The 17,140-nt window shown below is 39.6% G+C and overlaps 2 protein-coding genes across 8 annotated transcripts in view; one reads left to right on the forward strand and one right to left on the reverse strand.

The window, feature by feature from the left end:
• The window catches only part of LOC135116166 (WD repeat-containing protein 19-like), a 310,907-nt gene extending 297,525 nt beyond the window's left edge, over positions 1–13,382 (reverse strand). The window contains exon 1 of the mRNA XM_064033436.1: positions 13,015–13,382. Coding sequence (XP_063889506.1) covers positions 13,015–13,029 — 15 coding nt within the window. The 5' untranslated portion in view covers positions 13,030–13,382. The remainder of the gene's footprint in view (positions 1–13,014) is intronic.
• A 655-nt stretch (positions 13,383–14,037) lies between these two features.
• LOC135116168 (adenylate cyclase type 9-like) overlaps positions 14,038–17,140 on the forward strand; it is a 160,914-nt gene continuing 157,811 nt past the window's right edge. For 6 of the 7 annotated variants that reach the window (XM_064033447.1, XM_064033445.1, XM_064033439.1 and 3 more), the window contains exon 1: positions 14,039–14,193. The gene's annotated coding sequence lies outside the window, so the exon portion shown is untranslated. Of the gene's footprint in view, positions 14,194–17,140 lie in introns of all 7 variants that reach the window. The other variant, XM_064033444.1, reaches the window with a different exon arrangement.

Here is a 17,140-nt window from a genome sequence, read left to right on the forward strand (position 1 = left end):
CCAAGGAAAATCAGCAAAATACCTCCTCAGGTCCCCCCAACCAGCAGAGGCAAAATCCCAGACACCTTTACTTAGGGGGATCCTGAGGAGGGATTGGAGCGACAGGACAAGATACAGATATGAGATTGTGATCGGAGGAGCCCAACGGAGAAGAAAGGGTGACAGCATAAGCAGAAGGATTAGAGGTCAGGAAAAGGTCAAGAACGTTGGGCATATCTCCAAGACGGTCAGGAATACCAGTAGGGTGTTGCACCAATTGCTCTAGGTCATGGAGGATAGCAAAGTTGAAGGCTAGTTCACCAGGATGGTCAGTGAAGGGAGAGGAAAGACAAAGCTGGTGGTGAACATTGAAGTCTCCAAGAATGGAGATCTCTGCAAAAGGGAAGAGGGTCAGAATGTGCTCCACTTTGGAAGTTAAGTAGTCAAAAAATTTCTTATAGTCAGAGGAGTTAGGTGAAAGGTATACAGCACAGATAAATTTAGTCTGAGAGTGACTCTGTAGTCATAGCCAGATGGTGGAAAACTCAGAAGATTCAAGAGCGTAGGCACGAGAGCAGGTTAAGTCATTGCGCACATAAATGCAACATCCAGCTTTGGATCAAAAATGAGGATAGAGAAAGTAGAAGGGAACAGAAAAGGGGTTACTGTCAGTTGCCTCAGACACCTGAGTTTCAGTGAGGAAAAGATGAGGTTTAGAAGAGGAGAGATGGTGTTCTACAGATTGAAAATTAGATCTTAGACTGCAAATGTTGCAGAAGTTAATGAAGAAAAAGTTGAAGGGGGTGTCAAGACGCTTAGGGTCATTGACACAAAGGCAGTCCGGCCTGGGGACATTTATGGTCCCCTCCCCAGATGGGGGCTCCGAGGCTGGTGTAAGAGTCGCCATGATAATTTTGAAATTTTTGAGTGAAGGGTGTGTGTGTTATTAGGTGCTTGTACTTTTGTGTGGAGGAAGAGAGTTGTCTTTAGAGGGCAGGCTATGACTGCCCCTTTGTGTTGTGAAACACAAAGGGAAACGTTCAGTGAGGTTACAGCTGGGTTTAATGATAAGTTCACAGCACCCCCTGAACGGTGCTTTAGACCTCACTGGGAGTAATTATCGTTTCGGCAGGTGACAGCAGTCACCAGGCTCAGGATAGGACACATCCACCTCAATGCCCACATGCACAGGCTAGGCTTGACAGACACACCTCAGCACTAGTGTCAATGTGTAGTCCCTGGCTAGCTGGGTTACATCCAGCAGGTCAGAGTTGCCAGTTGTGCATATTTCCTGCAGCTTGCAGTTTATTACATCAGGCGAGGATACTACTCTCTCTCTCTCTCTCTCTCTCTCTCTCTCTCTCTCTCTCTCTCTCTCTCTCTCTCTCTCTCTCTTATTTATGTACATGTATTTACCTAGTTGTGTTATACAGTGCATGAATTAAAGCTCATTTTGTCCTGTCTCCATAATCATATTTATTCAGTTTCTCTTTAAACATGTGTATACTGTATACCACTTCTTCCTTCAAATCATTCCAGATTTCAGTGATTCTATACAGGAAGCTGTATTTCTTGGTATCACTCGAACATCCATTCTACTTTATTTTCATTCCATGCACCCTCAACTGTCTCTGTCCCTTCTCCATCTGTGGTACCAAGTAATTTCTGTCTATTCTTCCCGCATTGTTTTCTGATTTGTATGTTGTTATCAGGTCTCCTCTTTCTCTTTCCTCTAGTAGCATTGGTAATCATAGCTCTTCAAAACTTTCTTCATAGTTTTTTGTCTTTCAATTCTGGTGGCATCTTTGTTGCTATCCTCTGTATTCTTTCCAGTTTCCATATGTCTTTTTTTTTTCTATGTGGAACCCAAACTGCTGCTGCGTATTCCAATTTAGGATGTATCATGCTTGTTATAATTTTCCTCAGCATATCTTTATCTAAATAGTTAAATGCCACCCTAATATTTGTTAACAAGCTGTATGTAGAGCCGAATATCTTATTTTTGTGTCTTTCAGGTGATAGTGTGTCCTGAATCATTACTCCCAAATCTTTTTCTTTATTACTTGTCATTATTATTTCTCTTCCCATTTTGTACTTCCATGAAGGTCTCTTTTAACTTTTTCCCATTTCCATCATGTGACATTTTCTGACATTAAATTTTAGTTTCTATCTTTGGCTCCATGCATGTATCTTGTCAATAGCCTTTTGTAACTCCTTGCAGCCATTTTCATCCTTTATTATTTTCATTATCTTTGCATCATCAGCAAAGAGGTTTATATAACCATATATAAACCATATATATTTAGATCTTCTGACATATCATTTACATATACTTAAAACATAGATCCTTGTGGTACCCCACTCATCACTTTGCACCAACTTGAATTAGTGTCTCTGATTACCGTTCTCATTTCCCTCCCTTGTAAATAATCCTCCATCCACCTCAATGTTGCTCCCTTTAGTCCTCCTTCATTCTCTAACTTCCACATAAGGCCTTTGTAGGGAGCTTTATCAAATGCTTTTTTGAGATCCAGGTACACTGCATCAACCCATCCATCCTTCTCTTGCACTCCATCTATTACTCTCATATGGAAGCTCAGTAAATTTGAGACACAGGATCTCCCTTTCCTGAATCCAAATTGCTTTTCTATAATTATCTTTTCATCTTCTAGATATTCCACCTATCTATCTTTAATTACTTTTTCACAAAGCTCGCTTACAATACTTGTTAGTGATACTGGTCTGTAATTTAATGGTTCCATTTCATTTCTCCCTTTGTATATTAGCACTATGTTAGTTCTTTTCCTTCTTTCAACGAGCTGTTAATCATATCCCATATGGGTTCCTTCATTTGTTCTCTGCATTCTCTTAATATCCATCCATTTACTTAATCTGGTCCCATAGCTTTTCTAACATCCAGCTCTTCCAGGAGTTTCTTGATTTCTTGTCCCTTTACTTGTATCTCCTGTATTCCCTCATCTGTGATACCACTTTCAGTGCCACAAATTTGGTTTCCTTTGTAAACACAGATTGAATATTTTCATTCATTAGTTCACTCATCTCCTCAGTAGTTTCATAAATTCTTCCTTTCCTTTTTAACTTGTTTATGTCATCCCTATGTTTCATTTTCCCATTTACATATTTGTAGATGAGTTTGGGCTCTTCCTTACATTTTCTCACTATGTTGATTTCAAAGTCTCTTTCTTATTCTCTTTTTATTATACTATATTCATTTCTTGCCTTTCTGTTTTCTTCTCTAGCATTTCTGTTCAGTTGTCTCATTATTTTCTTCCATGCCCTGTCCTTTTCCTTTTTTTGCTTTTACACACCTGATATTATAACATTCATGCTTCCCAATTTTCACTTTATAACTTGGCACAAACTTGGCACAAACTTACTCAAAAATATTTCATATTTTTTTGCACTAGCTTATGTTCAAATAGCTCTTTCCAGTTAATTTTTCCAAAAAATTTATTAAGCTCTGCAAAGTTTACCTTAGCATAGTTCTCCCATTTCTGTATTGTTCTTTCCTGTGCAACACTGTTTTCTCCTGTAGTACTATTTCTATTATCACATGATCGCTTCTTCCCACCGAACTCAGAAAATATATGCTCAGTCTGCTTTCTGGGGTTTTTGTAAACGCTAAGTCCAACTGTGATAGTTCTTCTCCTCTGCATCTTATAGGCTCATTCACCAACTGTTTCATTGTATTTACCATCATGGTTTGCATAAGTTCTTTGCTCCATGACCCAACATTTTTCTTTTACTTCCATCTCGTCCCAGTTAATTCTTTTTGTGTTGAAGTCACCTACTAAGAGCACTTTGTTACTTTTCCTTATCATTTCCTCTATACTATTTCTTGTTTCTAGTTGCATACTTTTAAATTTATTGGTCTCCCAAGCATTAATTTTTGGTGTTATGCATGTCACAATGATTTTCCTTTTTCACTTCATTTCATCTTAATCACAACACTCAAAGTTTCTGCCATTCCATCACTGTATTCCACTTCCTCAACAACAATATCCTCTTTTACCAATATCATCACTCCTCCTCCCTTTCCTCTTCTTTCTCTCCTCCATGTGCTATATCCTTCCTTTGCAAATCCCAACTTTATTTCCTATTTAAGTTTGGTTTCTGTTAAACACAATTCTGGTTTATTGTTCTTTAAGTAGTCTTTAAGTTCCAATAGACTCGACACCAAACCATCTACATTAATATACATAATCTTTAAACTTCTGCTTGGTGATCTTGCAAGGTATCTTTGTGCCACCATTTCTTCACTTTCATGTCCACAACTTTCTAGATGAATCTTCTCTCTTCTTCCTGTTTTTTATCCTCATTTTTTGACTGGGTCTCTGTTCTCTCTCTCTCTCTCTCTCTCTCTCTCTCTCTCTCTCTCTCTCTCTCTCTCTCTCTCTCTCTCTCTCTCTCTCTCTCTCTCTCTCTCTCTCTCTCTCTCTCTCTCTCTCTCTCTCTCTCATGTTCAACTAGGCCCCTATCTGGAAGGCAAAGCAAGACCCATGAAAATAAGACTAAAATCACAAGTAGCAGAAGAGATACTAGAAAGAACATCCAAACTAAGAAAAGTAGAAGATTGCAAAGATATATACATTAAGAAAAACAGAAATGAAGAAGAATGGAAAAAATGAAAGAAATGTATGAAGTGGCTAAAGAAAAAAATCAATCTGGAACAGAGGAAGAAAAGACTAAAAATTTTTAGAGTTTCAGAAGACAGAGTGAAGAAGTGGTACATAAAGGAAAAGGAATAAATGAAAATAAAATAGAGAAAAACAGTAAAAATTAAGGACTGAATGTGATGTATACCAACATAGACAAACTGTTACACAGAACACTGAAATTACAAGACTATTTAAAAGAAAAGAATCCGAAGGTGGTGTGTTTAATGGAAACAGAGGTAAAAGAAGAAAATCAAATTGTCATTAACAATAACTACAATATGTGGAGAAGAGACAAGATCGGTAAAGAAGGGGGATGTGTAATGATAATGAGAAGAAAAGAAATGAAGACAAAAATAGTGAAATATGGGAAGGAAATTCTGAAATAGTGTGTTAACTTGGAGGACAATAATGGAGAAATACTGACAGTAATACCAACCTATGTACCACCTAAAACAAATTCTTGAAACAAGGAAAACTGAGAAAATGATAGAAGATACCATTCAGTGTTTGAGTAAATTAATCAAAAGTAATAAAAGAGTACTATTGGTTGGTGACTTCAATTGCAAAGAAATAAATTTGGAAATGTTCGAGGCAGGAGGAAATGAGACTGCATGGGAAGAAAGATTTCTGAAGCTGACTATGGAAAACACAATGATGCAATGGGTGACTGAAAATACAAGATATAGGGGAGATGACAAACCAACAAGACTTGACCTAATATTAACGAAAGGAATCAACCTAACTAAAGAATTAAGATATGTGTGCCCCATGGTAAAAAGTTATCACGTAATGATAGAAATAGAGACTGATAATGAAGTCAGTGAAGAGGATGAATCATACAAAGAAAACAGGAGAAACTATGGGAAAGTGAATATAGATGATCTTAATACATTCTATAAAGGAAAGGACTGGGGAAAGCTGAAAAGAGTAAATGATGTGCAAGATCAACAAGACATTTTTATAGAACTACATGAGACAGGACCGAATAAATATGCCCCACTATACAAACCTAAGGAAAAAAAGGAAAATAGATGTGGTACAATGCAAGACGTGCAAGAGCAAAGAATAAAAGAAACGAAGCATGGACAAAAATAAAAGAAATCAAAATAAAAAATAAAGAAGACTTTAAGGTAGCAAGAAATTAATATGTGAAAATAAAAAGAGAGGAGGAGAAAGAATATGGAAAAGATATAGTTGAAAAGTGCAAAGACAAACCAAAACTGTTCTACAGATTTATAAATGGAAAAATCACACTAAAGGAAAAATTATAAAGGTTGAAGGATGGAAATGAAACATATGAAGACCCAAAAGACATGAGTGAATTGCTAAACAAAAATTTTTAGCAAGTTTTCACAGAAGAATCAAAATTTAAAGAACCACAAGACAAAAAGACAAAAAAAAAAAAAAAATAGGGGAAATTATAGTAATTAAAGAACTTTATAAGATGATGGAGGAACTGGAAAAGAGAAAGGCAGCAGGACCAGATGGAGTATCAGGTTTCACTTTAAAAGAGTGCAGGAAACAGTGAATTGAACCAGTATATGATATAATAAAGCTTTCATTATCAACTGGAAGAGTGCCAAAGGAATGGAAGAGAGTAGACATAGTGCCAATATATAAAAGTGGAAAGAAAGAAGAACCACTAAATTATAGACCAGCATAGTAAGTAAGATCTGTGAAAAAGTGATAAAAAAGCTGTGGACAGAATTTCTAGAAAACACGATATAATAACAGAAAAAACAGTATGGGTTTTGACAAAAACGATCATGTGTAACAAATTTCATGAACTTCTATTCAAGAGTGATTGATATAACACATGAGAGGGATGGATGAGTAAACTGCATGTATTTAGATCTAAAAAAATTTTTGACAAAGTTCCCCACAACAAGCTACTATGGAAGCTAGAAAATGTAGGAGGATTAAATGGAAAAATAATAAACTGGATGGAAAGCTACTTAAAGAGAAGAGAAATGAGAACAGTAGTAAAAGATGTAAAATTGAAATGGAGAAATGTAGACAGTGGAATACCACAAGGATCAGTGCTGGCACCAATACTTTTCCCGATCATAAATGATATGCCTGAAGGAGTTACATGAGTTTGCAGACAATGCAAAATTACACAGACATATAAGAAACAACAAAGACTGTGAAATTCTACAAAAGGTTTTGAATAAAATCTGGGACTGGAGTAAGAAATGGGAGATGGAGTTTAATGTGTAAAAATGTCATGTAATGGAAATGGGAAAAGTGAAGAGACAAAATTGGACATACAAAATGAAAAATGAAGAAATGATAAAAGCACAAGAAGAGAAAGATCTGGGAGTGACAATACAGGATAGTCAACAGTTGAAGAAACATGTAGAAAAGATATTCAGAGATACATATAGAATGGTGAGAAATATTGCAACAGCATTCCACTACATGGATAAAGATATGATGAGAAAGATAATTACCACTATGATTAGACCAAAGCTGGAATATGCTGAATCAGTGTGGTCTCCCCACAAAAAGAAATATGTAAAAAAATTTAAAGGATAAAAAGGATGGCAAAGAAGATGGTTCCAAGACTGGTAGAATTAACATGAAGACAGGTTAAAGGAAATCACCCTGCCAACACTGGAACAAAGAAGAGAAAGGAAAGACTTAATACTGATTTATAAACTGTGGAATAGAGTGGAAGAAATTGACAATGAGAAACTACTGCTAAGAGAAGTAGAAAATACCAGATACACACGAGGCCACAGTAAAAAATAAGAAAAGATGATTGAATAACATAAAGAAACATAATTTTCCACAGAGAAATACAAGTTTGGAACAAGCTAAGTGAGAAAGTAATATTGGCAATGAATGTGCACAACTTTAAGGAAAAACTGGACAAGTGTAGATATGGAGACAGGAACACACAAGCATAGCTCAGGCCCTGTAAATTACAACTAGGTAAATATAATTAGGTAAAGACACACACACACACACACACACACACACTTTAAGGAAGTTTTTACAAAGGAAAAGGAACTTATAAGGCCATTGTGCACACCTGAAAATGAAAAAATAGAGGAATTTCAAGTAACAAAAGAGGAAACTGATGAAATCATCAAAACATTAGATGTGAAAAAGGCCACAGGACTAGATGGAGTATTGGGATGGGTAATAAAAGAATGCAGTAACCAGCTTAGTGATAAATTACATACCATCATATGTACCTCTATTAATGAAGGAATAGTTCCACAGGACTGGAAAAGGGCAAACATCATACTCATATTTAAAGGAGGTGACACACAAGACCCACTAAATTATAGACCAGTTTTGCTGATGAGTGTTGCTGCAAACATATGTGAAAGGATAATAAAGAACAAATGGACCAAGTTTTTGGAAGAAAAGGACATTCTCACAATTGTCAATTTGGCTTTGGAAAAGGGAGATCTTCTGTAACTAATTTATTATGTTATCATTCAAAAGTGATTGATATCATACAGGAGAGAATTGGTTGGGCAGATTGTATTTACCTGGATTTAAGAAAAGCTTTTGATAAAGTGCCACATAATAGACTGCTGTGGAAGCTGGAAAAGACAGTGTAAATGAAATTTTTTTTTTTTATGTAGGAAGGACACCGGCCAAGGGCAACAAAAATCCAATAAAAAAAATGCGCACTGAAATGCCAGTCCCACAAAAGGGTCAAAGCAGTGGTCAAAAATTGGTGGATAAGTGTCTTGAAACCTCCCTCTTGAAGGAATTCAAGTCATAGGAAGGTGGAAATACAGAAGCAGGCAGGGAGTTCCAGAGTTTACCAGAGAAAGGGATGAATGATTGAGAATACTGGTTAACTCTTGCATTAGAGAGGTGGACAGAATAGGGGTGAGAGAAAGAAGAAAGTCTTGTGCAGCGAGGCCGCGGAAGGAAGGGAGGCATGCAGTTAGCAAGATCAGAAGAGCAGCTGGCATGAAAATAGCGGTAGAAGACAGCTAGATATGCAACATTGCGGCGGTGAGAGAGAGACTGAAGACAGTCAGTTAGAGGAGAGGAGTTGATGAGACGAAAAGCTTTTGATTCCACCCTGTCTAGAAGAGCAGTATGAGTGGAACCCCCCCAGACATGTGAAGCATACTCCATACATGGACGGATAAGGCCCTTGTACAGAGTTAGCAGCTGGGGGGGTGAGAAAAACTGGCGGAGACGTCTCAGAACACCTAACTTCATAGAAGCTGTTTTAGCTAGAGATGAGATGTGAAGTTTCCAGTTCAGATTATAAGTAAAGGACAGACTGAGGATGTTCAGTGTAGAAGAGGGGGACAGTTGAGTGTCATTGAAGAAGAGGGGATAGTTGTCTGGAAGGTTGTGTCGAGTTGATAGATGGAGGAATTGAGTTTTTGAGGCATTGAACAATACCAAGTTTGCTCTGCCCCAATCAGAAATTTTAGAGAGATCAGAAGTCAGGCGTTCTGTGGCTTCCCTGCGTGATATGTTTACCTCCTGAAGGGTTGGACGTCTATGAAAAGACGTGGAAAAGTGCAGGGTGGTATCATCAGCATAGGAGTGGATAGGACAAGAAGTTTGGTTTAAAAGATCATTAATGAATAATAAGAAGAGAGTGGGTGACAGGACAGAACCCTGAGGAACACCACTGTTAATAGATTTAGGAGAAGAACAGTGACCGTCTACCACAGCAGCAATAGAACGGTCTGAAAGGAAACTTGAGATGAAGTTACAGAGAGAAGGATAGAAACCGTAGGAGGGTAGTTTGGAAATCAAAGCTTTGTGCCAGACTCTATCAAAGGCTTTTGATATGTCCAAGCAACAGCAAAAGTTTCACCAAAGTCTCTAAAAGAGGATGACCAAGACTCAGTAAGGAAAGCCAGAAGATCACCAGTAGAGCGGCCTTGACGGAACCCATACTGGCGATCAGATAGAAGGCTGTGAAGTGATAGATGTTTAAGAATCTTCCTGTTGAGGATAGATTCAAAAACTTTAGATAAGCAGGAAATTAGAGCAATAGGACGGTAGTTTGAGGGATTAGAGCGGTCACCCTTTTTAGGAACAGGTTGAATGTAGGCAAACTTCCAGCAAGAAGGAAAGGTAGATGTTGACAGACAGAGCTGAAAGAGTTTGACTAGGCAAGGTGCAAGCACGGAGGCACAGTTTCGGAGAACAATAGGAGGGACTCCATCAGGTCCATAAGCCTTCTGAGGGTTTAGGCCAGCGAGGGCATGGAAAACATCATTGCGAAGAATTTTAATACGTGGCATGAAGTAGTCAGAGGGTGGAGGAGAGGGAGGAACAAGCCCAGAATCATCCAAGGTAGAGTTTTTAGCAAAGGTTTGAGCAAAGAGTTCAACTTTAGAAATAGATGTGATAGCAGTGGTGCCATCTGGTTGAAATAGAGGAGGGAAAGAAGAAGAAGCAAAGTTATTGGAGATATTTTTGGCTAGATGCCAGAAATCACGAGGGGAGTTAGATCTTGAAAGGTTTTGACATTTTCTGTTAATGAAGGAGTTTTTGGCTAGTTGGAGAACAGACTTGGTATGGTTCTGGGCAGAAATATAAAGTGCATGAGATTCTGGTGATGGAAGGCTTAAGTACCTTTTGTGGGCCACCTCTCTATCATGTATAGCACGAGAACAAGCTGAGTTAAACCAAGGTTTAGAAGGTTTAGGACGAGAAAAAGAATGAGGAATGTACGCCTCCATGCCAGACACTATCACCTCTGTTATGCGCTCAGCACACAAAGACGGGTCTCTGACACGGAAGCAGTAGTCATTCTAAGGAAAATCAGCAAAATACCTCCTCAGGTCCCCCCAACTAGCAGAGGTAAAACGCCAGAGGCACCTTGGCTTAGGGGGATCCTGAGGAGGGATTGGAGTGATAGGACAATATAAAGATATGAGATTGTGATCGGAGGAGCCCAACGGAGAAGAAAGGGTGACAGCATAAGCAGAAGGATTAGAGGTCAGGAAAAGGTCAAGAATGTTGGGCGTATCTCCAAGACGGTCAGGAATACGAGTAGGGTGTTGCACCAATGGCTCTAGGTCATGGAGGATAGCAAAGTTGTAGGCTAGTTCACCAGGATGGTCAGTGAAGGGAGAGGAAAGACAAAGCTGGTGGTGAACATTGAAGTCTCCAAGAATGGAGATCTCTGCAAAAGGGAAGAGGGTCAGAATGTGCTCCACTTTGGAAGTTAAGTAGTCAAAGAATTTCTTATAGTCAGATGAGTTAAGAGAGGTATACAGCACAGATAAATTTAGCGTGAGAATGACTCTGTAGTCGTAGCCAGATGGTGGAAAACTCGGAAGATTCAAGAGCGTGGGCATGAGAGCAGGTTAAGTCATTGCGCACATAAACGCAGCATCCAGCTTTGGATCGAAAATGAGGATAGAGAAAGTAGGAGGGAACAGAAAAGGGGCTACTGTCAGTTGCCTCAGACACCTGAGTTTCAGTGAGGAAAAGATGAGGTTTAGAAGAGGAGAGGTGGTGTTTTACAGATTGAAAATTAGATCTTAGACCGTGAATGTTGCAGAAGTTAATGAAGAAAAAGTTGAGGGGGGGTGTCATGACACTTAGGGTCGTCGACAGAAAGGCAGTCCGACCTGGGGACATTTATGGTCCCCTCCCCAGATGGGGACTCCGAGGCTGGTGTAGGAGTCGCCATGATTTTAAAATTTTTGAGTGAAGGGTGTGTGTGTTATTAGGTGCTTGTAGTTTTGTGTGGAGGAAGAGAGTTGTCTTTAGAGGGCAGGCTGTGACTGCCCCCTTGTGTTGTGAGACACAAAGGGAAACGTTCAGTGAGGTCACAGCTGGGTTTAATGATAAGTTCACAGCACCCCCTGAACAGTGCTTTAGACCTCACTGGGAGTAATTATCGTTTCGGCAGGTGTCTACTGCCTCCTCCTCAGAATGCTGAAATGGATGGACAATTTTCTTAAAAATAGAGATACAAACACTAATAAGGGACCAGACATCAGTGTAGAGCCCAGTATTAAGTGGAGTCCCCCAAGGGTCAGTGTTGGCACAGTAATGTTTGCAGTGTATATAAATGATATGGTGGAGAATGTATCCAGCTATGTGAGTCTTTTTGCTGATGATGCAAAACTTATGAGAAGAGTGAATGGAACTGAAGCTTGTGAAGAATTACAAAAAGATATAGACAAGGTCTGGGAGTGGAGCAACAGATGATAAATGGAATTTAACTTTGGTAAGTGTAAAAAAATAGAATTTGAAAAAGTAACAGGTGTAGCTATAACTATAAGCAATAAATAAGACAACAAGAGAAAAAGATCTGGGAGTGTTTTTCTCAGAGAATTTATCACCGGAAAAACATATTAACAAGATAACAGGTGAAACTCTCAGCCTACTAAGAAATATGCCTTTGCTTATCTGGATGTAGGAATGATGAGGAAAATAATCACCACAATGATATGCCCAAGATTATAATATGCAGTGGTAATTTGGTCACCACATGAAAAAAAGCACATAAGAAAGTTGGAAGGAATACAGAGAGCAGCAACAAAGATGATAACAGAATTGCAAGATTTGTCATATGAGAAGCAACTAGCTAGAGTGCAACTCCCAACCTTGGAAAAGAAACGAGAGAGAGGTGACTTGATTGCATTGTACAGATTGCTGAGTGTGATGGAAAAACTAGATAGGGAACATCTCTTTATAATGAACGAAAGAGAAACAAGAGGGCATGGAAGAAAACTAAAAGTAACCACCTGCTGAAGGGACATAAAAAAGTTTAGCTTCCCTCATAGAAGCATAGAGGCATGGAATGGACTGGAAGAAGAAGTGGTAACACAATGTGGTAACACTGCAAGGAAAATGCACAACTGGCAACTCTGACCTGTCAGGCACAGCCCAGACAGCCAGGGACTACACATTAACATTAGTGCCCACCCCTAACTGCCCTTGGTATCTCACACAGCCAAACACTCCAGAGCACCAGCTACTACACTGCCCTCACCACCATTCCCACCGCACTGCTCTCCTCCACTCAGTGGCTACAATCCACATCCACAGGCCATCACTAGCAGACCTACTGGTTGGTTCCCAAGATCCTGGTCTGGCCTACAGGACACTCAAACACACCAGGATCTTCCTCCAGAAGACTGGACAGCTCACCAGAATTTAACCAGATAACTTACTTGCTACCAACACCTTCGGGGCACTAGAGGCTGTGGCACCACAGCCTGAAAGGTTCCCAAATCCCCAAAAAGAACAAGAATAATAAACATGGTCCATCAACGGGGCGTGGAAGAGGAGAGGAAGGCATCTGATTGGAGTTTGATTAACAAAGAGTATATATTATTAGATTATAAAACAAGTTATGATGCTAGGGGAACTTATGGAATACAATTCCTCTTACCTTGTAAGAAGCCATGCTACTACTCTTGCTTGGGTGGGGCAGTCACGTCAGGTGCCTGAATGACTTTATGAAAATGTCGTGTTCTGGTAAATACTCAGACTTTCATAACGCTGGGCATAAAGTTTTCACGTGCTGTATCAAACCTCCTTACACAGACCAACTGTGGTTTACATGTCTAGCCTGAACTAGTTCGGAAATGTCCTTAGGGATGAGTCTCCTGACTTCAGCTAACATTCAAAATAACGCACAGTAGTTTCATGGACACAAATAAACGTTTGCTGCAGGATGTCACAACAGGTGCCAAGCGCACACCTCAGAGTCAATGCCGCGGCTCAACATTTCCGCGCTGGAATGTTTACAAACACAGCCCCGCCCCGCCCCGCCCCCTGCAGGCTCCCGCGCCAGCCGCTAGCGGCTGTTCTGGCGCCCGCTGCGTTGTGCTTCAACGCCACCTATCTCATTCATTTACAACTCTACCTTTCAGGTTAATTAAACTGTAAACCAGTAATCCTGTATGACGGCCACGAAGCTGTCACACCTTAATGCTCCATTATTCTGGCAGTGTGCCTTTCTGTCATGATTTTTTTTTTTTTTGTTTATCTAATGTTATTACATACTATAAATAAGTTACATGGCTTGGTAGTTTGTCCTCTATCCTGCCTAGAAATACATGTCCTGAATATTAAGATATATTATCATGAAGTGTAAAATGAGTCTGACTCATATACCGTGTACACATATGTATGAATACCGTACATACACATATGTATGTGAATTTCTTGGATACTTCTGTATACATACTTTTATGAAACAAAAAGGTGCTTACGCCTTCATGTGTCTACGTTGTGTTGCTCGTAATAGATGTGCTAAGTTTATCGTTTTAAATTGCCCACCTATGAACACAAGTCACGACTCGTTATTTGAAAACCATTATAGATTCCGTGTTGCTAAGTTTTATTTTCTGCCTGTGTGTGTGTGTGTGTGTCTGTGTGTCTGTGTGAAATATATAAATATAGTGAGGTGGTGGTGCAGTGGTGCAGTGTATCACGAGACTGTGTGGGGGAACGAGTCACCCCGCGGCTCAGCAAAATGGCCTCCTCGGGTCGCGGCCCTGCAACCCTTGGCACTTGAAACTCTTATACATGTCCTTCCTCCTGCCGCTTTGACACGATGCATAAGGTAAGGGAGTGGATATCCGTAGTGATCGCATTGGTGATTCTGTGATGCCTCACTTCACTCTCTGGAAGCTGTGGTAACACTGGAAATATTCGTTCCAGTGGTTCATTATATATATATATATATATATATATATATATATATATATATATATATATATATATATATATATATATTACTATGGTTGTGTCATTTAGACTGTCCCAGAAAGCCCGAGATGACGAGGACTAGCAACTATTGCTTGGTGTCACTGGGCGAGGCTGCAAACAGTGCCATTGGGGTGGCATCCTCTTTCCCAGTGCCTCTTGGCGCAGTGTTTCCTGCCCCAGTGTGCCAGTGTTGCTGCTGCTGACCTGATACATGATGGACACCCTGGCAGGAAACACTTCGAGATACATGAATGGCCTCGGTTCCCGATTGCCTCTCCCCATGTCATTATGTTGTAAAATATAGCTGGATTTGTGAACAAAAGAGCTGACAGTCCAGACATCTTACCTGAGGTGCTTGTGTTTATCAGTTTTACTACTACTACTACAACTACTATTACGACAACAACAACAACTGCTATTACAACAACAATCATGGAAACACCAATAGTGGCTCATGTATTCTATTCCCGCCCCTCTCCAGGAGTAGCAAGCTTTGGAACCTGTTGGGAAAGCAGGGTTTTACGCTGAGGAATGCCAATAATAGGCCAAATTTGGTAAACATTAAAAGTCTAAGGAGAAGAAAATAAAAAGAAGTCAACAAATAGGAGAATATTGCCTCCCCCCCCACACACACTAATGTAACCAAACCTAAAACAGCCATGGGGGCTTCAGCCCCCCTCTGGGCCCCCTTTATGGACACTAACAAAATATTACACCAGCATACCACACAAACTAGTCATTACCCGCTAAGACATGGTTGATGGGTGTCGGAGAACGGATTAATCTATTTTATGTTGATTCCTATGGGGAAAATAGTTTTGGTTTTCGAACATTTCAAATTTCGAATGGCATTCAGGAATGAATTAAGTTAAAAAAACAAGGTTCCACTGTATTGTGATATTTCTATTTAAAAGAGTTCAATTTCTTCCCACAAATTTAAGAGTCACTGACAAAAAATTATTATATTATTTTGATGAACAGTTTGCAGACACTAAATCTTTACTATTTCACTGTGTAGATTCAATAATTCCAAGTATTTTGACACTTGAAGTAGGTTAGTGAATTTGAAAATAGCTGAAATGTTAATTTTGTAATGATTACAGGGATCCTGGTATCATAGGCCTGAGTTAGGAAATTGTGTTAGGTTTGATTTCATTCAAATACACTCTTAACTGTTTGGTTGTTAGGAGATTCTGTGTCAGCCAGGGACTTTGTGTGGCAGTTGCAGGGTTCAGGCAGGATCCCATGAGTAACAGGCCTTACAATCATATGTCAAGCCTCATATTTTGATAAAAGTATTGTGACTACAGTTTGTGGTTGTATTAATTTAGAACATACCTAAACTTAGCAGAATGAAATAGTTTTGTCTTGAAATTTAAATAGAAATTAGTATAGTTTACAAGTCAATATTCCATCACCATTTAATCTGGAACATTGTTTAATACAGCATATTTTTAGCTGATTATATTCTCCATACTGTGGCCATATATTTACCTAGTTGTATTATACAGAGTCCAAGCTAAAGCTCATTTGTCCTGTCTCCATATCTACAGTTATCCAATTTCCTAAAATTTGCTCACTAACAGCTTTTTTTTTTTTTTTTGTATGTAGGAGGGACACTGGCCAAGGGCAACAAAAATCTAATAAAAAAAAAAAATGCCCACTGAAATGCCAGTCCCATAAAAGGGTCAAAGCAGTGGTCAAAAATTCATGGATAAGTGTCTTGAAACCTCCCTCTTGAAGGAATTCAAGTCATAGGAAGGTGGAAATACAGAAGCAGGCAGGGAGTTCCAGAGTTTACCAGAGAAAGGGATGAATGATTGAGAATACTGGTTAACTCTTGCATTAGACAGGTGGACAGAATAGGGGTGAGAGAAAGAAGAAAGTCTTGTGCAGCGAGGCCGCAGAAGGAGGGGAGGCATGCAGTTAGCAAGATCAGAAGAGCAGTTAGCATGAAAATAGCGGTAGAAGACAGCTAGAGATGCAACATTGCAGCGGTGAGAGAGAGACTGAAGACAGTCAGTTAGAGGAGAGGAGTTGATGAGACGAAAAGCTTTTGATTCCACCCTGTCTAGAAGAGCAGTATGAGTGGAACCCCCCCAGACATGTGAAGCATACTCCATACATGGACGGATAAGGCCCTTCTATAGAGTTAGCAGCTGAGGGGGTGAGAAAAACTGGCGGAGACGTCTCAGAACACCTAACTTCATAGAAGCTGTTTTAGCTAGAGATGAGATGTGAAGTTTCCAGTTCAGATTATAAGTAAAGGACAGACCGAGGATGTTCAGTGTAGAAGAGGGGGACAGTTGAGTGTCATTGAAGAAGAGGGGATAGTTGTCTGGAAGGTTGTGTCGAGTTGATAGATGGAGGAATTGAGTTTTTGAGGCATTGAACAATACCAAGTTTGCTCTGCCCCAATCAGAAATTTTAGAAAGATCAGAAGTCAGGCGTTCTGTGGCTTCCCTGCGTGATATATTTACCTCCTGAAGGGTTGGACGTCTATGAAAAGACGTGGAAAAGTGCAGGGTGGCATCATCAGCGTAGGAGTGGATAGGACAAGAAGTTTGGTTTAGAAGATCATTAATGAATAATAAGAAGAGAGTGGGTGACAGGACAGAACCCTGAGGGACACCACTGTTAATAGATTTAGGAGAAGAACAGTGACCGTCTACCACAGCAGCAATAGAACGGTCAGAAAGGAAACTTGAGATGAAGTTACAGAGAGAAGGATAGAAACCGTAAGAGGGTAGTTTGGAAATCAAAGCTTTGTGCCAGACTCTATCAAAGGCTTTTGATATGTC

The sequence above is a fragment of the Scylla paramamosain genome, chromosome 30 (assembly GCF_035594125.1).
Source record: "Scylla paramamosain isolate STU-SP2022 chromosome 30, ASM3559412v1, whole genome shotgun sequence".
Classification (NCBI taxonomy): domain Eukaryota; kingdom Metazoa; phylum Arthropoda; class Malacostraca; order Decapoda; family Portunidae; genus Scylla; species Scylla paramamosain.